At 49.3% G+C, this 24,201-nt stretch overlaps 10 protein-coding genes across 10 annotated transcripts; 7 read left to right on the top strand and 3 right to left on the bottom strand.

Annotated features, from left to right (window-relative positions):
• Positions 1-425: 425 nt before the first annotated feature.
• BDR25DRAFT_282983 (uncharacterized protein) lies at positions 426-3,684 on the top strand. Its single transcript, XM_033688010.1, has 4 exons — positions 426-1,840; positions 1,913-2,213; positions 2,309-3,052; positions 3,144-3,684. The coding sequence occupies exons 1-4, from the start codon at positions 665-667 to the stop codon at positions 3,377-3,379; spliced, it is 2,457 nt and encodes an 818-aa protein (XP_033550283.1). The 5' UTR covers positions 426-664; the 3' UTR covers positions 3,380-3,684.
• A 2,110-nt stretch (positions 3,685-5,794) lies between these two features.
• BDR25DRAFT_352863 (uncharacterized protein) lies at positions 5,795-6,719 on the bottom strand (the record flags this gene model as incomplete). The annotated part of the gene is made up of 2 exons (XM_033695070.1): positions 5,795-6,641; positions 6,676-6,719. 2 exons carry the CDS (start codon positions 6,717-6,719, stop codon positions 5,795-5,797), a joined length of 891 nt encoding a protein of 296 aa, XP_033550282.1.
• Positions 6,688-8,324, top strand: BDR25DRAFT_282977 (kynureninase; the record flags this gene model as incomplete). The annotated part of the gene is made up of 2 exons (XM_033688009.1): positions 6,688-7,304; positions 7,371-8,324. The coding sequence occupies exons 1-2, from the start codon at positions 6,768-6,770 to the stop codon at positions 8,322-8,324; spliced, it is 1,491 nt and encodes a 496-aa protein (XP_033550281.1). The 5' UTR covers positions 6,688-6,767.
• A 204-nt stretch (positions 8,325-8,528) lies between these two features.
• BDR25DRAFT_282974 (uncharacterized protein) lies at positions 8,529-13,337 on the bottom strand. Its single transcript, XM_033688008.1, has 4 exons — positions 12,979-13,337; positions 12,817-12,920; positions 10,506-12,761; positions 8,529-10,448 (listed from the first exon to the last, which is right to left on the bottom strand). Exons 1-4 carry the CDS (start codon positions 13,268-13,270, stop codon positions 8,718-8,720), a joined length of 4,383 nt encoding a protein of 1,460 aa, XP_033550280.1. The 5' UTR covers positions 13,271-13,337; the 3' UTR covers positions 8,529-8,717.
• Positions 13,338-13,526: 189 nt separating this feature from the next.
• Positions 13,527-14,178, top strand: BDR25DRAFT_257885 (ribonuclease H-like protein). Its single transcript, XM_033686507.1, has 2 exons — positions 13,527-13,586; positions 13,631-14,178. The coding sequence occupies exons 1-2, from the start codon at positions 13,548-13,550 to the stop codon at positions 14,153-14,155; spliced, it is 564 nt and encodes a 187-aa protein (XP_033550279.1). The 5' UTR covers positions 13,527-13,547; the 3' UTR covers positions 14,156-14,178.
• Positions 14,179-15,972: 1,794 nt separating this feature from the next.
• Positions 15,973-17,279, top strand: BDR25DRAFT_341497 (uncharacterized protein; the record flags this gene model as incomplete). The annotated part of the gene is made up of 3 exons (XM_033693606.1): positions 15,973-16,182; positions 16,212-16,251; positions 16,303-17,279. 3 exons carry the CDS (start codon positions 15,973-15,975, stop codon positions 17,277-17,279), a joined length of 1,227 nt encoding a protein of 408 aa, XP_033550278.1.
• A 493-nt stretch (positions 17,280-17,772) lies between these two features.
• On the top strand, positions 17,773-18,861 carry BDR25DRAFT_312501 (uncharacterized protein; the record flags this gene model as incomplete). Its single annotated transcript, XM_033691301.1, has 2 exons — positions 17,773-17,919; positions 17,992-18,861. The coding sequence occupies 2 exons, from the start codon at positions 17,773-17,775 to the stop codon at positions 18,859-18,861; spliced, it is 1,017 nt and encodes a 338-aa protein (XP_033550277.1).
• A 437-nt stretch (positions 18,862-19,298) lies between these two features.
• On the top strand, positions 19,299-20,124 carry BDR25DRAFT_132066 (uncharacterized protein). Its single transcript, XM_033683861.1, has one exon. It carries the CDS (start codon positions 19,364-19,366, stop codon positions 20,072-20,074), a length of 711 nt encoding a protein of 236 aa, XP_033550276.1. The 5' UTR covers positions 19,299-19,363; the 3' UTR covers positions 20,075-20,124.
• Positions 20,125-20,262: 138 nt separating this feature from the next.
• Positions 20,263-21,235, top strand: BDR25DRAFT_312500 (uncharacterized protein; the record flags this gene model as incomplete). The annotated part of the gene is made up of 2 exons (XM_033691300.1): positions 20,263-20,293; positions 20,535-21,235. 2 exons carry the CDS (start codon positions 20,263-20,265, stop codon positions 21,233-21,235), a joined length of 732 nt encoding a protein of 243 aa, XP_033550275.1.
• A 2,075-nt stretch (positions 21,236-23,310) lies between these two features.
• On the bottom strand, positions 23,311-23,801 carry BDR25DRAFT_132059 (uncharacterized protein). The gene has a single exon (XM_033683860.1). It carries the CDS (start codon positions 23,645-23,647, stop codon positions 23,360-23,362), a length of 288 nt encoding a protein of 95 aa, XP_033550274.1. The 5' UTR covers positions 23,648-23,801; the 3' UTR covers positions 23,311-23,359.
• Between the last annotated feature and the right edge of the window lie 400 nt (positions 23,802-24,201).

The raw sequence follows: 24,201 nt of genomic DNA, 5'->3' as shown, positions 1-24,201 counted from the left end.
ACTTTTCTGATGCAACATTGCGTGTTGAAATTGTCCTTTGTAAACAGATGTCGACGTTGATTTACTCGGCAACACTAGCGGCGACGTCAGACCGGTGAGTTGTTGCGCCTCGATCTTACCCGGAGTACGGAGCTAATCCACGCCATGCATGCAATTAAGTAGGGCGTCCAGCGCGGCCCCTTCGAGATTGTAGATTCATTGGATTCGCTTTGCTTGGTGTCCCCAGAGCTGCATATCTGAATTCATCTGATTCGCTAATCGACATCAAACCACCCGAGCTCTGCAGGGAATTGCCAGCTCAGCTGCGTCTCAGCCTCACCTTTTGAATCAGGATTTTTTAGGTTTAGCGTTGGTGCGTGCTGTTGCTTCTTCAACGCATTTTGTTGGAGTCGTGGGGAACGATCCTCACCGGTTGCCTAATTCATCAGGTTATTTGACTTCTTTGACTGGCATCAATACCACCCACCATTACCTCACTTGTTCCTTGATTTTCCACTGTGTTTGCCGCATCCTTATCCTTCGTATTAAAAGACGGTTGTTTGAGTTGGGGCTTGTTCGCCAAAAGTTTCTTCTGTGCTGAAAATCTCGTCCGGACAGCACGGGACTTCATTAAGTAGGTAGAACACTGGTAGTGGGACACGATCCACAGTCACCATTGGGCGGTATGTCTCAGAATGGGTCGGTGGTAGAATCTGAAGAAAAACCCTCCCCTGGGAAAGAAAAAGAGCAGGCCGATTCTACGGACGAAATTGCACCCACAGTGCTAGACACGACTGGCAACGACCATCATCTCACCAACGGCGAGATACGAGAGCATAAGCCAGAGGCCCCTGAATCTCCCATTAAGGCGCATCATCTACCTCATCGACACCGTATTTCAAGGACGCCTGGCCCACCGCCACCCATCCGGAAGGTCGTCCACAAAATCGAATATCGCCATGTATCCTCCAACGACATTGTCTGGGAAGAGGAATCCGATCGCTTCGCGCCATCAAGGACTCCGCCTGAGCAGCCAGTCCTAGAAGTCATTACCATAGCCTTCACAGCTCAGGATCGGAGTCCATATCACTACCGAGATGCACCACCAAAGGCGCCGCCAATCCATTCGATGGGGGAAAAATACATCCAGATTAATTCCGCGGCCGTAGTCAATGCGCTTCGCGCCGTGGTCGAATATTGTCCTGGACAGAATCTTATCGGGGATAGTATTACCATCAGCGAGCCTTATACCATCCTGGTGCACCATGAGAAAGAGCTAGCAACGTATCGCGAGAACTTCGCGCCCGGGAAGTTAGAGGATCATTCTAATGATTCACAGTCGTGTCTTGTTGAAGAGGACACATATGAGCACCTAGGACTAGTACTTGAGTTCTTGCAGCAGACTTTGAAGGATTCGTTAGAGAAAGAGAGAGCAAGACATGAGCGAGAAAGACCAGTGACGACGTATGACATGCTTTGGACGTTATTCCGGCCTGGAATCGACGTCTATTTCGACACACAGTCTTGCGGCATTTTCGACTCGTATGTGGTCCGCAGTGTGGATTGGGAGATCAATAATGGCTCGCCGGTCAGGTACACCATTGGCTTGTGGAATTTGTACTACAACGCCATCTACGTTGGCCCAAGGATCTATACGGCCGTGGTGTTGCCATTTGATGGTGAGAAAGAGATCGCGGATTTGGATATCTTCCCTTGTGAATTTTTGAGAGAAGATAAGCATAAGGAGACGCCTGAGGCGATGAGAAAGAGGTTGGAGGAGAGAGGGAAGATGTTTTATCGCTTGACGAGTAAGCAATGTATGTGGTATGATGGGTTGACTACTACGTTTCCGAGACAGAGGGTAAGTTTCTTCAAATATCCCCGCCCCTTTCTTCTATATACAGTACGGAATATGGATGCTGATGCGTGATAGTTCACCGGACTTGTCATGGTTGACATGGAGTCCTTTTGGTTGTCCTTGCACTCGGATAAACCACATCCAGATGGAAAACTCCCTCCACCAAGACTTTCAGATGATGTGGGAGAACGCTCTATCGGCGGGATTCCGACGTGTTTCTGTAAGAGATGCGTAAAGCTTAACAACGTGAAACGGAAATCTAGATTTGCGGATTATGCGAGAATAAACCCGATGACGACGAAAGAGTTGACGCCGCATCAGTACTTTCTCTGCGACCGCTCTGCGCACGGGTTTATCATGAAAGTCCGGAACTGGCGTACGTATATACATCTAGTCCTCCTACCACAATCTTAATCCCAACCCGAACCCGTTCTTTATATTAGATACCAGAAGCATGCTAAAACCACCAAGACCGCCTCGACGTCTCCAACTTCTCCGAACCGCGCTACGACACTGCCCTCGTCGACGAACTCGTGCTGGACCCCTCCACTCGCACACTTATAAAGTCGCTCTCTTCCAAATACACCGTTACACAACCCCCCTCTCAACCCGCCCCCAACAACGCAATCGAAGACACATCTGACCAATGGTCCGCCGACTTCATCCAAGGAAAAGGCTCAGGTCTGATCTTCCTACTCCACGGGAAGCCCGGCGTAGGCAAAACCTACACTGCAGAATGCATTTCAGCATACACACGACGACCGCTCCTAAGTCTCACGTGTTCGGACATTGGCACCAACCCAAGCACAATCGAAGCAAAATTAGCGTACTGGTTCAAGCTCGCAAAACACTGGGGCGCCATTCTCCTAATCGACGAAGCGGACATCTACATGGAGCAGAGGGTCGCGCGAGACGTTGGCCGCAACAACCTGGTAGCCGGGTTCCTGCGTGCCATGGAGTACTACCAGGGTCTACTTTTCCTGACAACAAATCGAGTAGGGACGTTTGATGAAGCATTTATGAGTAGGATTCACGTTAGCATTCATTATCCAGATTTCCATGATGAGAATCGTGGAGAGGTGTGGGAGGCGTTTTTCAAGAAGTTGGAGAGGGAAAGGGAGGGCGAGTTTGTGGTAGCTGGGGAGACGAGAAAGTATGTTAAGACAAGTAAGGAGGTTAGGGCGGTTAAATGGAATGGGAGGGAGATTAGGAATGGTATGTGACTTTCCCCTAATTCTTGATAGCTGTTCTCAGGCCTATTTTCACCCCAAACCCCCAAATATTCCCGCTGACATGATGGTCTAAGCATTCCAAACTGCCGTTGCCCTAGCCGAAGTCGAAGACTCCAAGGACGATCTCGGCCGTACAATCCTCTCGCCAGAACATATCAAGCAAATCGTACATATGAGCAGCGCGTTTAAGAAGTATTTGGATACGCTGCATCAAGGGGATGAGACACAACGCGCAAAGAGAGAGGGACTGAGGATTGATGACTGGGATGAGAAAGAGGAGAGGGAGAGGGGGAGGGAATTTTATGTTTGAGTTAAAGAAGATATAAGGGGGGAGAATATGAGATATAGAAGGGGGTATCGAGGTGCTTGATCGGATTTGGGATACGGGAGGTTTGCATGGACTTTTTAATAGACTTCGAAGGTTTACAAGCCAAGTCCAGTGCCCATCTCAATCGAGCTTTCTTCAATCCAGGAACTAAAAGAGGGAAGAGGTGACAAGAGTTCTTACAGTAGTGCTGACTTGAGAGAACATTGCCTCTCATATTCTCTGGATCCCGGAGAGGGTGTCATTGTGTAATCTAATATTTTGGAGATGGCTGGCGGAGGTAAGGGAGGGTAAGTAGACCTCTTTCACCTCACAATAGACTCGCTTAAGCCAAATGCAGTCTGCCGCTCGCCGCCAACTCCGACCAACCCGATATTTTGCTCCGCTTTGCCCTCATGAGCCGCCAACCTCTCTCCAAACTCCCTCTCTAACTCCTAATGGGAATAAATTTTGGGCGAGAGAGTCCGTGGCCTAATGCAGCGGCATGCATTCTATCACCACTGCTTTTCGATATGTACCGGGGTACGAGAAGGGAACGGATGCGTTCGCATAGTGGTTGGCTGCAACAGCGAGAAACGCCAGGGCCGTCGATGACCTTTTTGAAGACAATTAGGCAGAGGGGGTGATTCGAGGGCGACCTAAAGACAAGAGTAGGAATCAGGCGAAGAAACCTGGCAAGACCTACGAGACCCCCTTGAGGAACTTCAAGCGACTAGCGACCGCGATCGCTACAGAAGTGAAAATCAAGGGACCCGCTCATGTGTCTCGTGTCCTTATCGACGGTATTCACGCCCGTAAAGAGTGTGTTAAATGGTATTGAAGTAATTAAGAGTTGAAAGATACTGCTAAACTTCACAACGACGGGTACCAATACTTTATTTCTGTCCTGGGAGAAGTTCGCAGCATATTGATCTCATGGGCTCCGTTCATCTGGCCCATGCTGAAAGTGCCGAGGGACTCATTCCATCAAACGTGAAATGGGTCGATTTGGGCTACTTCATCAAGAGCCGCGGAGACAACTATATTCTCGTTGGGAGGACGTCTGTGAAGCTAGAGCAAAAGGTCAACCTTAGATTCCTAAAAATTCTACTGCTTATAACGTCCCGCCTGAGTTTATGAGTGTCTCAGGAGACAGACGCTTGCAATTAGTGCTCCGGCCTCTTGGTGGTCGTGGGACAAGAATTGAAAACTAAACAGCAAATTCGTCATTGAAGAGTAAGACTTTAGAGGGGACATAATATTAACTGCTAGATCCAGCCAATAAGTCGATATGTACAGTTGTATAACTTCCGGGATGGAAAAGACTTCAAACACTCAAGAGCTGCTGAGGATCCCGCCGTCATGTTGGAAACAGTAATGAACTGAGTCCTAGATGAGCAAGATCATACTCGACTGCAGATCCCTACAACAGCCAAAAGAAAGGCACACTCCTCCCTTCTCCGCCATGTTCCCTGGCCGTGTTCAAGGATGTGTTGAAGGGAGACAACTTTTCCCCCCTCTTCAACATGATGAACTTGGACTGCATATTTGGGGCACTCTTATGACAGATCCACAAAACTTGCATCCATAAATCACCCCAAGACTACTTACTCGACTTCTACGGCCCGGAGAACAGCGTGAACGGATTACTCGCTCGCTCGCTGTCCGGCGCCGCGGGGGTCATGCATCCATCCAACCCGATTCTGGGATTTCTGTCAATTTGTACGGAAATTCATGCCGAGGAAGAAAATCCTGGGTCTCTGGAGGCAACGACGCGCGTGGGAATCACAAGCAGGACAGCAGTGTCTTTACAGGATGATCGAGAGATTTATGAGAACCCGATTAAAGATATTTTCCGCTCCATATACGAAACGCTATGGATGAGTATTTGGCGGAGGAGCTTGAGAAGTTCAAATCGCGACTTGGTGGTGATTTGAATGATCGGTTAGGGGACCAGGAATCGATGATTTCTCGTGATGCGAAACATCACTATGCTAGGTATATCTTCACCCCATATTCTTTCGCTATATCTCTTGCGAAGGGGGAAGAGAGAAGGAAAGAAGTAGGGCGGAAAACACGACGGGGACTTCGTTTTGGGGTTCACGATATCTTGTACCTGGTTAACCTTTTTTCCCCCTCCTATTCCCACACCACCTCCTCATTTCCCTTTAACCTCACTTCTTGTCCGGTGTATTATTCAGCAAATTCCAACTCCTACGTGTCGGATTTCCCGATCAAAGTAATACACTCCCATGCACATTGCACATTGCAGGACTGGGGAAATGATGCCAGCACGGCTATATAGGATGGCCTCAATATCAACCAAAATCCGCCGTAGGCAACAAGGAATTGCTTCTGGATCATATGAATAATTCGGAATGTTTCCCAAGGGGTTCATCCGATCTACAACCTACCACTCTCTTAAATCTTAATGTCAAAACTTGACCCACACCCACAACTACTCGTGGCCCCTGGGATTCCCGTGACCTTGAACTGGCTCCCAATCAACTCCATAGTATAATCAATCGTGCTCCCATTCAAAAGTTCTAGACTTGGTTCATCAATCACAACTTTCGCCGCCTTGTCTCCCTCAAAGACAGTATCTTCCTCTGTTGGCGGAGAGGTGGAAAGGTCGACTAACGACATCAGGTATTGAAATCCATGACATCCGCCACTTTCGACGGTGACACGGAGAGCCAGGTTGGGGTTGTTGTCAGTCATAGCGATGGCTGAAAGGCGGGAGGAGGCACGCGGCGTGAGGGAGATAAGCATGGATGTTCCATTTTCGGAGGTCCGAGGGTTTTGGATCGCGCGGGCTGGGGTGGTTTGCTGCGGGGGTGCAGATTCGGCGGCGGGCTTTGTGGAATGGGCGGCGGTGGTGACGAATCGGGGGAATTGAGTTCGTCTAAATGATATCAACGGCGATGAAATTGCCATAGATGACTTCTGGGGAAGCGTGAGGATAGAAGGAGCGAGGAAGTCGAGGAAGAGGGGTTGGTGTGGTGTGGCGGCGGTAGATATCCGGAATGCTCGCGATTGATGGATGCGGAGAAGATGCGGAGAAGGAAATGTATTCTTTGATGTCGCTGCCCGTACTCTCCGCAGACACGATATACATGCCGTTGATGCGGATGCCATATTGAAAATGGCTAGATGGTGTTCAGTTACGAAAGAGTGAATGTCAAAACCATTAGCGATCAAAGGCGGCACCTTAGGGCAGAAAGTTACATAAGCGCCAAAGAGTTTGGAATCCCCGCGATTGCCCCGCCTGTTGGAGTGAGTGTCTAAAAAGTTTAACTAACTTTCCTTTCTCCCGCACTTTCCCCTTTCCCCATTCCCCCCACATCCACCTTCACTTGACTGTGATTCACACTGGTTTGGGCTTCTCCCGGGAATGCTGAAGCCACAGAACCCTTTTGCGGGTGTTGCCGATGCTGAGTTGTGCTCTGAGGAATATGCTCGCAACGAGGATAGGAAAGATGCACTGAGTAAGTTGCGGGAGGAGTTCATCATCCCAACAAAGGCGGATTTGAAGAACAAGAGATATGGTCCTGTTCCTATAAGTCATACAGGAGGAGACAACACCAATGTCATTTCCAATGACGCGGAAGAGTCTGTATATCTCTGTGGGAACTCGCTGGGCCTTCAGCCACGCCGCACTCGGCAATACATCGACAAATACCTTGATACGTGGGCATCAAAAGCCGTATACGGGCACTTCAAGCCTCTCGAAGATGGCCACGCGCCATGGTTACACATCGACGATGCTATCAAGGAGCAGATGGCCAAAATTGTGGGAGCATTACCTAGTGAAGTTGTGGTAATGGAGACCCTGACAGCAAACTTACATCTCCTGATGTCAAGCTTCTACAAACCAACAAAAGACCGCTACAAAATCATCATCGAGGGCAAGGCCTTCCCCAGCGACCATGTAAGCCCCTCGTCTACCCCCCTCATGTCTCGCTTGGCATAGTCATCGAGACTAACGCAACCTCAGTATGCCGCCCTCTCACAACTGGCACACCACAATTTTCCCCCCTCAGCTTTGGTCACTATCAACCCTCCTTCGTCTTCGTTGCCATATCTGTCCAACGAGCACATTCTCTCCATTATCTCTCAACATGCCGCAACAACTGCCCTCGTCCTCCTTCCAGGAATCCAATACTACTCAGGCCAATTCTTCGACATAAACCTAATAACACACCACTGCCACTCTCTCGGAATAACCGTAGGCTGGGACCTGGCACACGCGGTTGGCAACGTGCCACTGAAACTCCATGACTGGAATGTCGATTTCGCAGCATGGTGTAACTATAAGTACATGAACGGGGGACCGGGCGTTATCGGCGGACTCTTCGTGCACGAAACGCACGGGAAAATCGAGGAAGAATCTCCCGCTGCAAATTCCGCTGACGGAGAAAGCGAGAAGCAGTTGCATTACCGCCCACGCCTAAGCGGATGGTGGGGCAGCGACAAAAGCAGCAGATTCCGCATGGACAACGTCTTCGTCCCTATTCCCGGCGCAAGTGGCTTCCAACTTAGCAATCCGAGCGCTTTGGACATGACGGCCGTCATGGCGAGCTTGGACGTCTTCTCCCTTACAACCATGGACGCTCTGCGGGAGAAAAGCTTTCGGCTCACTGCTTACCTCGAGGCTCGGCTGCTTCGGTACGGGGGAGTCAAGCCGCCGTATACCATCATCACACCCTCCAACCCCACTGAGCGCGGTGCACAGCTCAGCGTGCTACTTAATCCAGGATTACTTGACCCAGTGATGGAGCTCTTGGAAGAGGAGGGCGTTGTTGCGGATGAACGAAGACCAGATGTGATCCGTGTGGCTCCCGCCCCGTTATATAATTCCTATATGGATGTTCACCGATTCATTGCCGTTTTCCATGATGCGTGTAAGAAAGTGCTCACTAAGGAGACTAAGAATGATGTCTCGATTTGATATAGCGGAATCACTGCTTGTTAATCACATTGGGGTGAGATTTCTCTACTGAAATATTTCGCGTATATATTTGCCAGTGTTACTATCCATGTCTTTGGGGTTAGTACAACGGACGCAATATACCCAGGCGGCAAGGAGTTCCTCTCATATCATGTCATATCGCATTACATCACATTATATTAGAGGATATAATTAGGGGATGTTGAATTCAAGAGCCACTATATCCGTAGCTAGCCACGCCACAGCTTCCAAATAGCCAAACCAGCCGTGAATAGCATGAAAACAAACACGCCGGTACTCCAAGTATGCCCCACCATAGGCCAGTACCAACTCTCCTATCCTTGTCCTTCCCTCGGGCTACTACACGAAGACATCCAAAACAACAGCGACGCACTATTGCTGCTTCATCGCAAACGCAAACAAAGTATCCATCTGCACCCACTGCCTCCCATTCCTCTCAAGCCACCTCTCAACAACCCCCCTGACGGTCCCAAACCTCTCGCGGTTTACCTCCGCAAGGACTTTCGCCTTCTCCCTTGCTTCTTCTTCTACCCTGCTACCTCCTGCCTTCCCTACCCTATCAACATCAAAAAGCGACTTAAGATACAACAACTGATTCCAAATATCCTTCTCCTTAACTTCCCAGCCCATCTTCCCCAGACAGTCTTTCGCAAGGCCCTTGGGCCCGAGACACCGATGGCCGTAGACGGAGATCTGGCGCGTGCGGGTCCCGCATTGCGGGTCGTCGCATATGAGCCACCCGGCGTAGTAGCGAGCGAGGTGTTGGCGGATTGTCGATTCAAGTTGTGCGACGACTGAGAGGGTTGGGAGGATGGTGGCGCAGCCAGTGGACGGGCATTGGATGCCGGAGTGAGTGATAGTGGACAGAGATGAAGTTGGGGTCGAGAGGCCGGTGAACGGAAAGGTGGTACAACAATTCCGACACCGAAGAAACAGCGGCATGCAATCCTTAAACCTGACTTCATCTGGGATTTGAGATTCTAGGGGCTGGATCTCCGTATCCTGTGCATTGCCTGTGTGCGCGGCCGACGAGATACGGTACTTTGTTGTATCGAGCCCTAGACACGCCGCCAGCATCGTGATGTTGGTGCCCGAGATCGGCGCGCAGAGACGTTCGACCGGGGGCAGAATTTGCTTGTGCAAGTAGTAGTCGATGTCTGGTTTGAGGTCGGAAGAGGGGTTTAGCACTTCGTCGACGGGGAACGCATTTTTTGCAGCAGTCTCCGCGGATCCGGATGAAGCACCTGTGATGATGAACGACATGACGTCTTTGGCTTTGACGTGCTTGCCCTTGGCCAAGAGACGCAGTGCGACTTGCACGCTGGGCATGGAGTTCGCATTGGGGTATTCGTTGGGGTTTTTGCCGAGTTGTGTGAAGATTGTGTATTTGCGAACGGGGACTTCATATGAGCGCATCTTCTGCGTCAAGGTGCGTAAATGGTCGTGAATTTTTTCGACTACGGTTTCGGGGTCTTCGCCGCTGAGGAGGAAGTTCAAGAGTTCGGTGGATGTTTCTTTAGAAAGTGCGCAGTATTCTCGACGTCGCATGTCCAGACCCTTGACTTCGAGTTTCTCCACGTACTTGCCGTCCATAGGGACCATATTGATGGCAGCGTATTTCTTCTTCGCGTGCAGTAGGATCCGGCGGAAGACGTTGTCGATATCGATTTCGAGGAGCTTGTAGCTATCGTTGACCTCGCGCTTAAACTCGTTACCAAGTTTGAGCGCATCTTGAATGTTGTCGACGTTGGTGTTGATCATGACGGAATCAGTGTCGCCGTAGATAACGCGCAGCATTTTCGCCTCTGCCATGTCTTTTGTACGGCGTAGGATCTCGCGGCCTTTGTATGTTGTTAACATGGCGAGCGGACGGGCGTAGAAACGTGAGCGCGTGTAGCCAAGACAGCCGTACATGGAGTTTGCGGTGAGTTTGAGAGCGAGCTGTTTGATGTCCCATGTGGCGAGTTGGTCCGATGTGGCGGTGGGGGACTTCATGAGTTTTTTTACTTCTCGACGGCGGGAGACGAGTGTTGCAATTAGGCGTGGGAGAATGCCTTGGTCTTGGTTCAAGGGGACTTCGGGGACTCTCTCGTCGTCTTCAGACTGTATATTTATTAGGTCTGCTGATATAGGAGCTTGGAATTGCATAGGAGAACTTACGAGATCAGATCTCTCTACTGTCGTAAAGCAGATATTGAACTCCTGGATGATGCTAGGATACAAACTATTGAAGTCCATAACTAGGATGAACTTGTCATACAAGCCTTTCTCGGGCTCGAAAACAAGTCCTCCCTTGAACTTATCCTTTTTCTTGGCGTCAACGCCTTCTTCGCCCTCAGGGGTTTCTTCCTCAGCTTTCGGCTTGCCTTTACCCCACGACTTGTCGGGACAGATGTATTTGTTCTTGTGGAATTCGTGCAGAAGAATGTACTCATTGCGTTCTGCTCGCGTTCCGCTGAGTGTACGCGCCCATGAGTTTCCAGCGAGATTGGTGAGAACCTTGGTCAGAGGGAGCATCTGGACCTTGATGGAGATGGCGGCGATGAAGTATGCGTCGGCTTGGCAGTGCTTGACGTAGTTCATCAGACCGTCTTTTGTAGAAGCCCATGTCTTTAACGCTGCTTCGTTATCCAATTCCTGTCGGGGCTTGTTCAGGACAAGTTGGCACATTTCCTCCAGGCTCCATGATTGACATTTTGTCATGAGTGACTTTCCGAGATCGTTGGCCAAATCACACAATAAGCGTCCTGCAGCTAATTGCCTCTCAACAATGAAGCTGCCTCCACCCTTGCCCATGTTCTTGGGCCACTCACTTCTCCTGAGTCGCCCAATACGGTGCCAGCCTGGCGTCTTGCGCTCACGCATGCGGTTCAGTAAGACACTATAGTCTACGTCGTCGAGGCGATGGCCGACCAGTACATCAGGGTCGTGACGCTGGAACATAGCCATGAAGAGACTGAGGAGCTCTTTTTCGGTTTTGCGGAGCATGACGCTGCCTTTCTGTTTTTCGGAATCGGTTTTGAATCCAGTTGGAAAGGCATCTCCATTTGGACGCATGATAGTAAAACTCTTACAGGGAAGCTTGTCTGCGGGAGTAGTATCGGTGAGCGAGAAGTTATCATAGACCATAGCGCTCGCCACGAGAATCTCTTGCTTATTGTCTTTGGCGTTGAATGTGGTGCGAAGTGAGATGCTCATGAGAGTGAGCGGTGGAGCTTCCAAGTTGTCCGAGTTTCCGAGCGTTGAGATGAGCCCAGGCTTGCTGACTTGAAGCTCGAGCTTGCACCATGACGCGTTGTTCACGGCGTTGAAATTTGCATCATCGATCTTGAGCCAGCATGGACCCATGATGTTCTTCCAGAGTACAAATTGCTCGAACAATGAGGTGTTTGCGCCGAATACGTGAGAGAATGTCTCACCAGTCAGATCGGTGGAGAGAGGCGTTTTCTCGTACCCGTAAAGAAGTTTCAGGTAATCGGCCTCCTTGGGAATGCCTGGAAGCTCAAATGCATATTTCCTCGTGCAAGGTTTGATCTTGTACATAGCCACTCGGTGCTTGGTCATGATAGTATCGACTTCCTCGGAGATATCACTCATCTCGACCTCCTCCTCTGTGTCTCGACCTCGCCTCTGGCGGTATTCGCGAGGGAGGAAGTAAAGCTTTCGAAGAATGTTATCCACTTTGAGGAAGCAGCTGGCGTAGTTACCAGTGGTCTTGTCCATCACTTTTCCAAACAGACACAAGCTACCATTGATCTCGGTATAGTCAATCCAGAACATCCGCACGCTACCATCGTCTTCAAGCACTGACTGTGGGCTCAGTTTTCCGACGCTTGTAGTAGTCGGCGCGGGGCTACTCATGACGTTGAGTCTGTCGGTAACATCATTCCAGGAGGATGCATCAACAGCAGGCGCGGTTGAAGGCCCAGCTGGTGAAGAACTGGCGGGTGTCGGGTAGTCTGACTTCTTGATCTTGGGCACAGGCCGGCGTCCAGCCATGTTAATGCTGGGTGTAGCCACACCAGCATGACCAACCACCTCAGCGACCTCCATGAGGTCTTCCTCTTCCTCTTCGGCCTTGATAGGAGGTTGAGATTTCCGTTCTACGGCTTTGGCAACCGGTGATGATTGAAGGGGGAGATCGCTCATTGGCATATCGTCATCAATAGTGGGAAGATAGCCGTCATCGTTATTTTCTGCTGGAGGGGTGTCTGGCATGTAGCCGTCCGAGTCACCAGTCTTCTTCGTGACGGCATAGGCCCTGTTCTCAGACACAGTGGGGGACAAGACGCGTGTCTTTCTTCGAGATTCAGTCTTCATAGGTCGCATGAGAGGTGCAGAACGGCGGGGAATGTTCGAGTCCACTTTGCAGAGCAAGTCGGCCATAAAGGCATCATCCGCAGCGGTTGCAACAGGCTACGCATGGTGTTATTTGACATGGGTCTCGAGTGCACTGGAAATACGGACACACCTTAGGCTTCACAGCCTTTGTGGCAGCCTTCGCGCTGAAGTACTTGCTGATGCCGTTGTTGATCTTCTCTTGCCTCTCTTTGTCTTCCTCACGTTTCCTTTTGCCTATTACGCGTCAGGACAATCCTCTCAAATGATGCATCACCTTGGTGAGTTCGCATACCAGCATTGCCTTTGGCGGGGCGGTTTTCTTCCTCCTCACTGTCTGTCGCTGCGTAGCGATAGCCGGGGTGGTCACCGTCCCACTCCTCTCTGCCATCGTCGGCATAGCCCTCGCCATTGTCGTCTACAATGAAGTCATCTTGGTCTAGACGGCCTCGGACGACCTTTTTGTAGCCCTCTTCGTCGACTTCATCGTACAATTGCTCTTCTTCGACGACTTGGTAAGTGGAAAGGCGCGTCTTGCCTGCAGCACGCAAAGCTCGAAGCTCTGCTAATTTGGCTGCTCGTGACATGATGCAATAAATGGAACAAAGAACACCAGCAAAGAATTGGTAGAGTGGAAGCTCGAAGCTCAGGATTTGGATGTTTTCATGAGAGAGAGTAGAGGTTGGGTGGAGAGACGATGGATGAGCTGAAGACCACGTACCGCGTCGCGTCTTCCGAAAGTGGTTTTTGGCGCGCTAAGGTGGCTAGAGTGTGCACAGACCATACACACGTTCCCCCCCACCTTGCATTTCGCCCATCCACCCAACCCCTCGTTTTCTTTCATCTCAAGCTTCCATCATTGAAATGGCATCAAAAGACCCTCTTGCTTGGATAGACTGCGAAGTAGGGTTCCCAATACAGCTGGTCGTCCTTGCTAATTCATCCAGATGACTGGGCTTGACCCTGAAAATGACTCCATCATGTCTATTGCATGCTTTATAACTGACAGCGATCTCAATATCCTCGACGACATTGGCTTTGAGGTTGTCATCCATCATAGCGAAGAGCAGCTTGGTCGGATGGGGGAGTGGTGCACGAAGCATCACGCCAACTCTGGATTGACGATAGCTTGCACCACCTCCACAACCACCCCGGCTGAGGCAGCCTCAGGATTACTCCAATACATCCAGAAACACGTTCCAAAGGCCCGAACCGCTCTATTAGCTGGAAACTCAGTCCATGCTGATAAGTCTTTTCTGGTCAAACAGCCGTACAAACCTGTCATTGATTATCTTCATTATCGGATTTTGGACGTTAGTAGCATTAAGGAAGCTGCGAGAAGATGGGCCCCCACCGAGATTCTAAATAAAGCGCCAAGGAAGAAGATGTTACACGAGGCGCGAGAAGATATTTTGGAAAGTATTCGGGAGGCCAGATTCTATCGTAAGGCGTTCTTCGTGTTAGACTCATGAAACCGAAGGGTCACTAAAATGCCCGATAACGCGCTGCCTACTAGAGCGGTGATGCGGTCTGCAATGTTGATACATTTACGTGTCTCACAACCCTGGTCAAGGATACAACACAACAATCGAACCTAGAAATGCCTTGACGAATCGCCCATCTCCAACCTTGACGAAACTTCCAGAAAAGCTACTTAGCTTTGTGCGCTTTAGAAACGACCTTCTTTCTTCTTCATTTTTCACTGAAACACTTTGCCATACTATGAAAGGGGTCTACTCCTGCTCTTGTCTGTTATGACCACCACCCGATCCTTTCATGGCATTATCCAATATCTAACTATAATCACTGTAATCTTGGTGTACACAACCTCAGCAGGCCGAGTTGGCCTTTTCATATATACAAGCAATGTACTAGCTGGTCAAACTTTCCCTCCCTACTACAACCATCTTCCCAGAGAGTGGGGCGGCGAGTGAGCCCATGTTCTGGGAGTTTAGGCGTTAGGTTCCAGCTGACATTCTGTCATTATTCAGTTCACATTGGTCTAAGGGATCCTACCATGGAGTCGCTCGATAAGGACCCCGCATAGCAAGTCTAAAACATTACTAGGATGTCCTTGCTGCTGTCGATATATTCTTAGGCTGATATCGCTAGTGCTGAAGATACCTCTTGCCTCTAGAGCTTTTGGATCAGACATACTAGATGGAGAATATCAGCTAATCACCCAGTCAAATGCCAGTTCAGATTGTCTACTTTTTATGGACAATCATTTAATCTACTGGGAAGGTACTTGATTCATCCTTACCATCAGAATCGTCATCTCTTGTCGCTTTCCCTTTCCCAGTTGACGCTTCCATTTCTTTTAGTGCTCCAATGCCGACGCCAAGCTTTAGACCCTTCGACATCCTTGACAACAACGACAAACGACTAGAGGCTTAAGTCCCTTACCATCCGCTACCGCGCGATAACTAGTATCCAGACCGTAACGCTGCTGCTGCGTATGGACAGTCTCAGTGTTCTTATAAGAGCTAAAATGTAACGGCGCAGGCAAGACAATAGGTCCGAATGCGGTGTGAATCCACTCAGAGGCATATGGGAGTGCGTGGGGACTCAGAAACCTGGGAATTCGATTGACACCTATGGGCCTCGTACAAAAGGATATCAGAAAACTACTAAGCTAGCTAAGGGGAGAGGTGCGACTAGATACTTGGAGATAGGGGTAGCGCAGGTGGCAGGGTCGGGGCAGATACGCGGAACCTTCGGATATAGGTTTGTGAGGTAACTTTGAAATGGAACCATTCATGCAAATCGTTACATAAAATAGGCTATTTTATATAAGCATATAGCATAGAGGTTAAAAAGTAGAGGTTAGAAAGGTGGTGTTAAGAAAATTACGCAATTTTTTGTGTTAAACCTAGTTTTCTAGTTAAACCCGGGAGGGCCAAGGGGACCCTCACCTTGGCGCGTGGGGCGAGTAGGTTGCGACCCTGCCGAATAGACTTCTGCATCGAAGAATGGGATTTCAGAACCCATTGTGGAACGCCATTTGCGCACAGACCTATATTAGGCTTATTGAGGCGTACGCTCCACCACACACCTACTCTCCAATTTGGCGAACCTGAGGTTGAAGAGATAGCCTTGTGTCCAATAGGATGCAATCTGAATTCAAAGCTCGCCCAAAGAGGACCGTTCAATCTGCTGTTGCATTGCGCCTCCGCAGGGTCATTATCTGATATATGTTTCTTCCTTTAGCCTGCTCAAACTTCCTTGGTCGCATCTTCTATCATAATATTACCTCCCACTGTCGCTCCTTAGATACTTTGTTGCAGCCATGCGACCTGTATATCTGTTTTCCCAAATCCCAAAATGTCTACTTCTCATCTGCGCGGGATTCTCCAACATAGTCAATGGTTTGATGTTCGATAGCTACCCAAGTACAGTTGAGGTTGGCAAGACTTATGAAGTCCGTTACAGCCCTGGAGGCAATTCTGTAACTATGCACCAGCCCGACCTTTCCTTCGTGTTTAAGCTAATAAGTCCTGTAAGCCTACTACATTTATCCTAAGACAGGGTGACCCGAACTCACTTGGGACCGTCGGAACTCTCACTAGTACGCCATAAAACCCCAGCTGTCTGAAGAATGTCCCTAACTTTCACAAAGCTAGCGCCACTGGTGGTATATTTCGGTGGACGGTGGACAGTTCGCTTCCTAATGGCGAAGATTACGCATTAGAAATTCGGCAAGGCAACAGCGACCTTAATTTTTCTGGCCTTATTAAAGTCACAGGCTCGAATGACAGCCCATCTTCGTCAGCCGCTATAAGCTCTCTACCTCCTTCTAGTAACCCTCCGAGTACCCGTCCGAGTAGTCCTCAGAACAGCGCTTCCACGTCTCCAGAGACTCCAACATCAACAAGTGCTCCAATCCCCTCCTCCTTGAGCCCTGCCTCCGCAGGGACCAAAAGCGCACAAGCCACGGCCACTTCGGCAACCTCAGCCATCACGTCTGAGAAATATGCTGGTAGTACTTCAACAAAAAAGGGCGAGTCATCTACCTTTGCCTTAGAAACGGTTGCGACTACTACAACGTCGACGCGATTTTCTGCGACGGGATCCACCACTCAGAGTTTACCAATAGGCACAAAGATTGGGATAGGTATTGGTGCAGCCATTGGAGGACTGATTCTTGCGCTCGCCGCATTTTTCCTCAGAGCATCATTCCGGCGAAAGGCATCAGGGCCCAGGAACCAAGAATCAGGGGATATTGTAGGCATGCCAGAAATTGACGGAAAGGAGATGAAGATTGGGGACGATCGACCTGAGATTGATGGAAGCGAGACACAAGCGCCAATACTCCTTGGGAGGGCGGAAATGAACGGGGCACCAGATCGAGCCCTAGTTCGACCGGAGTTGGTTGATACACTACCTCAGCGTCTCTCTTCAACCCCTGCAGAAATGGACGGCGAGGCGGTGCGAGCCGAGATGGATGTTCAACCCAGTACGTCTTCGCCACAGGAGCTTCTTGTTTCTGTCGATACAAGCGAGGCCACGGTACTTTCTCTTGAGAACGAGCAACCGGAAGTTAAGGAAACAAAACCGTTCGAAGATCCACGATTGACGCAGAACCCGTGGGCATAGTAAATACCCTCCTGAAATTTCTCCAACTCATTCGATAAAGATAACTTTTTCTTGTGGAAAAAAACATTGTGGGATGGAAGTGCTCCACTAGAAAGCCTCCCAACTCGCGGTTTATCCTTTCAGAGCTACAAAGCCGAGTACTTTGTTGTGCCACCCCCCCGCATTCCTTGAAGTACCTGGTCCTTTAATTGCGAGTAAGCGTTTCGCAAACATGCGGCGTTGCGGCGTTGCCTTGCAGCTATCATTATAGCTAGGTTTGGCGAGGCTAGAAACCAATCATTAACTGCGACGACAACAGAAGACGCCAAGTCCGACAATTCTGCATCATTGCTATATAAAGCATCGGACAATTGTGCATTCCTCATAAAGTGACGCTCTATATCGCATCTAGGATTCAGGCTATCGGGTTAATTCTACACCCCTCCTCCAGTCTCAACCCCTCCAAACTCTATCTTGATGTCTTTCTCTTGTTCTCTCGACCGGCCCTCTCAATATGCTTGTGCTCAAAATATTATGGCTCCCAATTTCAGCGTGTACTATTATTATTGAGCCTACGCGAGGATTGATCCTAACAAATACACTGCGGATATTTGAGCTGGGAAAGACCTACACTTTAACTTATGCCCCAGCAGACGATCAGGTACGTGCTCCGCGGTCTGACCATATATTTTCCCGTCTTTATTCTCTTTCCTAACTTGTATTCATATGACAGAAGACCTCAATTGCATTAATTGACCCAGAATCGGGCGGCCGGACAATATTGACTTCCAATGCTACTGGGGGACAGTTTGCATGGCATGTGAATGAACTGCTAACTCCTGGAGATGGTTATCATATCGGCCTTCGTCAAGGGGAAGAAATTTCGGCAGGTGTCCTATTCGGCGTCACAATAGTGCCAACCGGGTCAATCGATGATTCCGCGATGTTCACACAAACGATATCGCCCCAAACAGCAGGCGGGTCCTCTGGTTCCCTCACGACATCCACGGCGGTCAACGCCAATTTGAATAGTCCTTCATTGATGCCAACTACCTTGTTCACAAGAGAAACACCGGCAATGGTGCTCACTAGCGCTCAGCCTTCACAATCGTGGCTAAACAGCCCTTCTTCCCCAACGACATCTCAGAGCAATTCTCTAAGCGTCAACTCGGCCCTAAGCACGAAAGTTAAAGTAGGCGTTGCTATTGGCGCAGTCTCCGGGGCGCTAATTTTGGCAACCATTGCTTTCTTCTTCGGAATGAAATTCAAACAGGTGTCTACTACAATGAAAAAGATCTCACGGCTGTATGAACCCAAGCCTGAACTAGATGGGAAGCCCATCAATGAACCAGTTGAACTCCCAGCAGATGGACCCGGTTCATCAAACGAACCTCAAGAACTTCCAGTTGTGGAATCACCAGCGGAGATAGGCCGTCAAAGCGCATACACGAACAGCACCATCATCGAGGCTCTAGGTCTAATTGACTCAATCTTTGGAAACAGAGCCTTGGATTTAGAAAGCCCTTCCGCACGAGACACAGGTCACAAAGCCTCATATTCGCAAACGGCTTTGGCTCCTCTCAGCCCCATTTCGCCTCTCTAGAATATCAATACCCAATTTATTAAAGTGCTACGAGGAGGAATCAAACGATGGTACGTCGCGGAGTAAATCGAGAAATGCTCCAGCCGCTCGCAACAGCCTTGACCTCTACAACAAGCTTATCAAACGTGTTGTAACTCTTGTCAATCCTCCGGAAAGAGTGCATGCCGAAATTCTCACCTCAAAGGATTGGACGATTTGCTGTTGCGGTCCGCTGTATTTTAGCCCCATCGGTTTTAGGCCCTGGTGTTTCGAAAAATGCATCTCGACGCGCTGTTATGCCTACAACAAGAGGGCGGCACACCCAATCATCAAGCGCCATCATACACAACAAGTTCTTAAGCCACAATTCTATCTATTTTTGCCATAGCGTCACTTGCGACATTTAATCGAAATATAGGACGACTTAGCTGCTTCTAAAACTTAATGGCATTTTCCTAGGCCTGTGGAGTTTTCTTCAATCCTCTTCTCGCGATCTCTCATTGCACTTGAGCTTATACTTATTATGCTTCTTAATTACAATTTCCAACTCTTCGTTCTGGGGTTCATAGCAGCTGCGCAGGGCGCAGAGGTCATTGCTATTACTTTGACCGACAACAGGCCGTTCTCCACAAGGATTGTCATAGAGCCGGATGTCGAATATCGTAGCTTAGAGCGAACATCGACATTGACATCAGTTTTGGCAACGTCAACATCAGGTCAAATTTCAACGCCAGCATTTGAATCACTTCCACGATACATTCCCTCGCCCCTATTACAATCCTCAGCGCAGGCATCCTCTCCCTCTATGGTAATGTCGACAGAGTCAGCCACACCCACGCTGACTGGACCAACCCTGTTCACACTCAGTCACTCCATGTCCTCTTTTGTGTCGTCATCTTCACCATTATCACAAACCTCAGAGACGTCAATCCCATTACCGTTTTCAAAAAAATCCTCCAAATCGAGTCTTAGCGCAGGGGCCAAAGCAGGTATCGCGATTGGAGCAATCCTGGGAGCTGCGGCTTTATCTCTTTCTGCTTTCTTTCTCGGCATTCGTTTTCGAACGCAAATATTAGGTAATAATTCTGAGTTGGGTTTGCGCATCTCAAAAGCAGAGCTTGACGGGAAACCAATCTTCCAGATGTGGCCAAGCGAGTTGGATTCGAAATCGGAGATTGCGTTGGAGGACGCCCATGAACTTCCGGGAGATTTTGTGCCAGCGGAGATGGACTAGGGGTCTACCGGACTTTATGGTCGCAGTGTTTCGAATCCTGAATCCTGCGAAATTAGTTGGGAACATGGTCACGTGTGTGGCGCATTCGAGCTTGTGTGCATTTTTGACCATGTGAGCAAACATGGTTGCGACTATGAAACGAAGGGGTTCCGGACAATTGGCCAATCAGCGAATTTCATCATCCGTAGATGTTCAGCGAAGGATCCATTCCGGACATAGGTACGGCACAGCCTCCAATTCTTGGAAACGGAGACTGGCCCCCATCATAGATGCATTCTGGCCTTCATATTGTTTTACTGTGTCTTTAGCATGTCCTCTTCACACACATCGCCCTTTTACCATTTGGTTAAGGTATAGAGACGATGTCTTCAAAAAGAGCTGGTTCGGTCCCTACCCTTTCCTAGGTCGAAGTTACTGATCTTCCTAGACTTACCCGCTACAACTGCTACCACCACTCAAGGACGCGGTAGCGCTTCGTCACGAGTTTCCACACGCAGGAACATTGAAAGTACACTAGCACCATCCTCGTTCTCCAGCACAACCACGCCCACTCAACAAATCGAGACATTTTTCCCGAGTATCCAATCCTCGCCAACACAAACAACTTCATCATTGAAGTCCGCGGATGTCTCTCTCATATCCAGCAGCGACATCTCAACAACGCCCATAGAATTTTTGACCGCGACATCCACTCCAACGCCTTCAACATCCGCAAATTCACCACCGGGTTCAATACTCGAGTCCCAAAGGCCAGTGGCACATTCCAATCTTTCTCCGGGAATAATAGCTGGTATCGTGATCGGAACGATTGTCGGGGTATTACTCGTCGCCGCCGTAGCTGTTTGTTTCAGCCTTCGGTATCGACGTCAGAACCGGTACCCCCAACCACATGAACGCAAATCGGAGCATGGTGGATACGAGGCGCTATACTCGGCAACCGTTGCACAGGCAAAAGCGGTACACGTGACAAACTCGAAGTATGAGATGTCTCGGGATATGGCTCCACAAGGACTTCCTATTCGAGAGTGGGAGGTTGAGAGTCCCCGGGTGTCAATGGTCAAGGTGGGAGGGGAGAGGCCAAGGTCTTCTCGGTATTATGCCTTTGAGAACGAGGATGTCAGGAAGAATATTGAGAGAAAGAGTACTCTTGGAATAAATTGAATGCGAAGTTCCTTCGAGGACCCGCATGGTAGGCCGAACAACTAGGCTAAAGAGACAGGTGATACTTGAAATACCCTAATTGAGAATAATTATAGATCTGCGCTTCTGCTTGCGCATTTCTGGACAAGTTGGTCATCAATATCAAGGACCAATCGTGTAGATAATATAAGAATGGGAACTCATCAATATTTGCGCTCCTCGTACGTCTCCTATCCAGACTCAATGTTAGCGCATCATGATAACTCCTTCGGCTTTAAATTTCTGACGTGTTCATGTCTTTCGTGGCACAGGTTCACTCGCACGCAGCCCAACTACCACAACTCCCCCAATGAAATTCGAATATATTTTTATGCCCGCTGCAATTAGGCGACAGGGCTACAATCGCGCATCTGCAATGCCGAGACTGCATGTTTGATGCACAGGCTGATGATACGAAGGCGCTTGATTCAACTCCACAGCTTGATCTTCTTTTCGTCTCTTAACATCCTCTAAACGTTAAACATTGCGTAAGTGTACTTAGTTTAAGTTCAATTCCTCTTCCCATTTACACAAATCCCCGACATAGGTCATGCCACCCTGTAACACGGACCTTTGCACTTCGAAAAAAAAGGTGCATGCACCGCACCGATGACTAGCATTCTCTGCTATCACCACTACCACGATTTTCTTCATCTCGCTACTTGCGGCCGTTAGCATAGCTATTTGCTCACAAAGGCAACCTACTCATAACGGCGGCCCCTACTGACTTCCCTTCCTGTAAGACTGCTGAAGGATGAACTATGTAGGATATCGCTAACTAGTAAAGCTATTGTCAACCTCAGCCCTGTGGCCCATCTCAAGACCTCCCTCAACTTATATTATATCATCCTTCATTTCACGGAGCGCCTTGGCCCTTGGTGAAACCCCTTCAGTAATTGTCGTCACTGCCGTGATTACAATTTTCGATAACCCTCCGACGCGGATAGCAACAATAGCATCACTTATAAGCACGCTGAGCTATGCTCTATCTAGCAAGCCCGTTCTATCATCAGGAGCAATAGCGGCATCGAAATAGGCACAATACTCGGAGTGCTGCTCATCGCAATCTTCGCTTTCACTCTTAGTCGCGGAGTTCAACGAAAAACACTGAAAGAGAATACCGAAAGTAGAGTTGGCAACAATCAAGTCGACTTGATAACTTGACTTGATTGACTTGATTGATAGCCGTCAATCAAGTCAATCAGCCAGGCGAAATTTACCAAGTCAATCAAGCAAATCGTGCCTGCTTGATTGACTTGATTGACAGACTTGAATCCCTAGGATCTTAGGTTTACTGGGGGATACAGGATCCTTTAGTGTGCGGGAGTAGTGAATATAGTATGAGGCAGCTCGGCTTTAAGGGACTTTAGAGTCGTGATAGTTGCCTAACTAGGCTTAGCGCCATATATCTGAAATTCCTCAACTTCTACCGCCCACCAACTTACCTGCCTCTACCACGTATACAAAGGCTGGCTAGACGACTGCCACCTTGGCTTTCAACGCTTGTGGGCAGAGTTTAAAGACGCCGCCTCTCCCGTCAGTACTCCAGAGCCTCCGCCGAAGAAGGCACGTACAGGGCTAGCTGGGAGCCGGTCAGATTTTATGAGAGCTGCCCTACAAGGTGACGACGCCCGCCCAACCTATCGCCGCGATGAGTTCGAGCGCTGGATAATCGAGTCACCTGTACCAGAGGAGTCCCTGTTTGCGCGCAACCCGATTCTGTACTGGATGGGGAAGGCTGACGAGTACCCCGTCTTATCGCGCTTCGCCCTTACGATCCTCAGCATCCCTGCGGCGGCCACTGATTGTGAGAGGACCTTCTCCGAGCTGGGTGATTTGCTGGAGACGAGGCGTCTCCGCATGAAGGCAGACCTCCTCTCCGCCCTACAAAGCCTACGTAGTTGGAAGCGCCTTGGCTTGAAGCCTACAAAGTTAGCAAAAAGTCCACGTAGTGACGCCATCTCTCCCGAAGACCTGGAGACCATCTACGAGATATACGGCGGTTGATTCACTACGTAATCTATCAATCAAGTCAATCAAGTCAATCAAGTCAAGCCTCATTTGTGCCATCAAGTCAATCAAGTCAATCAAAACGTGCCAGATCCGTCAATCAATCAAGCAATTCACCCCGACTTGATTGACTTGATTGTTGCCAACTCTGACCGAAAGTGGGGAAGATTTCTGGCACAAGCCCGAACTGGATGGACTTCCGGTAACGATGGTGGGTGAAATGCAGGAGCTTCCTGCTGATCCAGTCCAACAATGTCCTTTTGATGCCCTAGAGATACAGCAAAAAAATGCGTTGGATGCTATGGCGGAGAGTACCGCTTTTCCCCTGCGTGGCGCTGGTAGAGTGAATATCCAGGCGCGCGGTGTGGAGGAAAGATATGGCATGAGGGACACCTATCCGGTCACTAGGTCACTTGAGGATCAGAATTTGGCATATAGTCCTTGGACTCAAGACATTTAAAAGCATAATGAAGGTCATACATATCAATAAAGACGGAGTTGGATCCAGTCTTCCAAAGCTAAAGATTACCTGAGCATTTCTTCCCCTTGGCTAAGCTTGTAAGAGTCCGTCAGTAGTCATTGAAGTCTGACCGCAGTGCTTGAACCTGCACCATCGCTCTGGATTAGCGCTAGATAAATGGAAGAGATCAAGGTGGCTTCGAGGAAAGCTTCAAGAGAGGTAAAGAGGCGGATTACAAGTGGGGCGGGTGACTTCTGTCCGATTGTGCAGCAATGATAGTAGCCTGTAATCTCTGACAACAGCCCGTGGACATACCAGGTAGACTAGTCAGCAAAAGGGAGACGCCCAGGCCAAATAAATAGGTAGATCTCTTTCCAGTCCTGAAATCTCGCAATCTCCGGGCAGTTCTTCTTTCATACCACAAGTTCTCCTCCTCTTACGTCATCGTTGGTGCCGGGTTCTTTGGTGTATCAACCGC

Source organism: Lindgomyces ingoldianus (assembly GCF_010093535.1).
Source record: "Lindgomyces ingoldianus strain ATCC 200398 unplaced genomic scaffold BDR25scaffold_9, whole genome shotgun sequence".
Lineage (NCBI taxonomy): Eukaryota > Fungi > Ascomycota > Dothideomycetes > Pleosporales > Lindgomycetaceae > Lindgomyces > Lindgomyces ingoldianus.
The sequence above is the reverse complement of the archived record's forward strand: the minus strand, read 5'-3'. Positions and strand labels throughout refer to the sequence as shown.

Bases quoted from the DNA above. Each gene is read 5' to 3' on its own strand.
- BDR25DRAFT_282983 (XM_033688010.1), top strand. From the start codon at position 665: ATGTCTCAGAATGGGTCGGTGGTAGAATCTGAAGAAAAACCCTCCCCT. The intron at 2,214-2,308 runs GTACGTATATAC...AAAACCACCAAG, and splicing joins CATGAAAGTCCGGAACTGGC to ACCGCCTCGACGTCTCCAAC. The intron at 3,053-3,143 runs GTATGTGACTTT...TGATGGTCTAAG, and splicing joins TGGGAGGGAGATTAGGAATG to CATTCCAAACTGCCGTTGCC.
- BDR25DRAFT_282974 (XM_033688008.1), bottom strand. From the start codon at position 13,270: ATGTCACGAGCAGCCAAATTAGCAGAGCTTCGAGCTTTGCGTGCTGCA. The intron at 12,921-12,978 runs GTATGCGAACTC...GACGCGTAATAG, and splicing joins CCCCGCCAAAGGCAATGCTG to GCAAAAGGAAACGTGAGGAA. The intron at 10,449-10,505 runs GTAAGTTCTCCT...ATAAATATACAG, and splicing joins CAGTAGAGAGATCTGATCTC to TCTGAAGACGACGAGAGAGT.
- BDR25DRAFT_257885 (XM_033686507.1), top strand. From the start codon at position 13,548: ATGGCATCAAAAGACCCTCTTGCTTGGATAGACTGCGAA. The intron at 13,587-13,630 runs GTAGGGTTCCCA...TAATTCATCCAG, and splicing joins TTGCTTGGATAGACTGCGAA to ATGACTGGGCTTGACCCTGA.
- BDR25DRAFT_132066 (XM_033683861.1), top strand. From the start codon at position 19,364: ATGCTTCTTAATTACAATTTCCAACTCTTCGTTCTGGGGTTCATAGCA.
- BDR25DRAFT_132059 (XM_033683860.1), bottom strand. From the start codon at position 23,647: ATGCCATATCTTTCCTCCACACCGCGCGCCTGGATATTCACTCTACCA.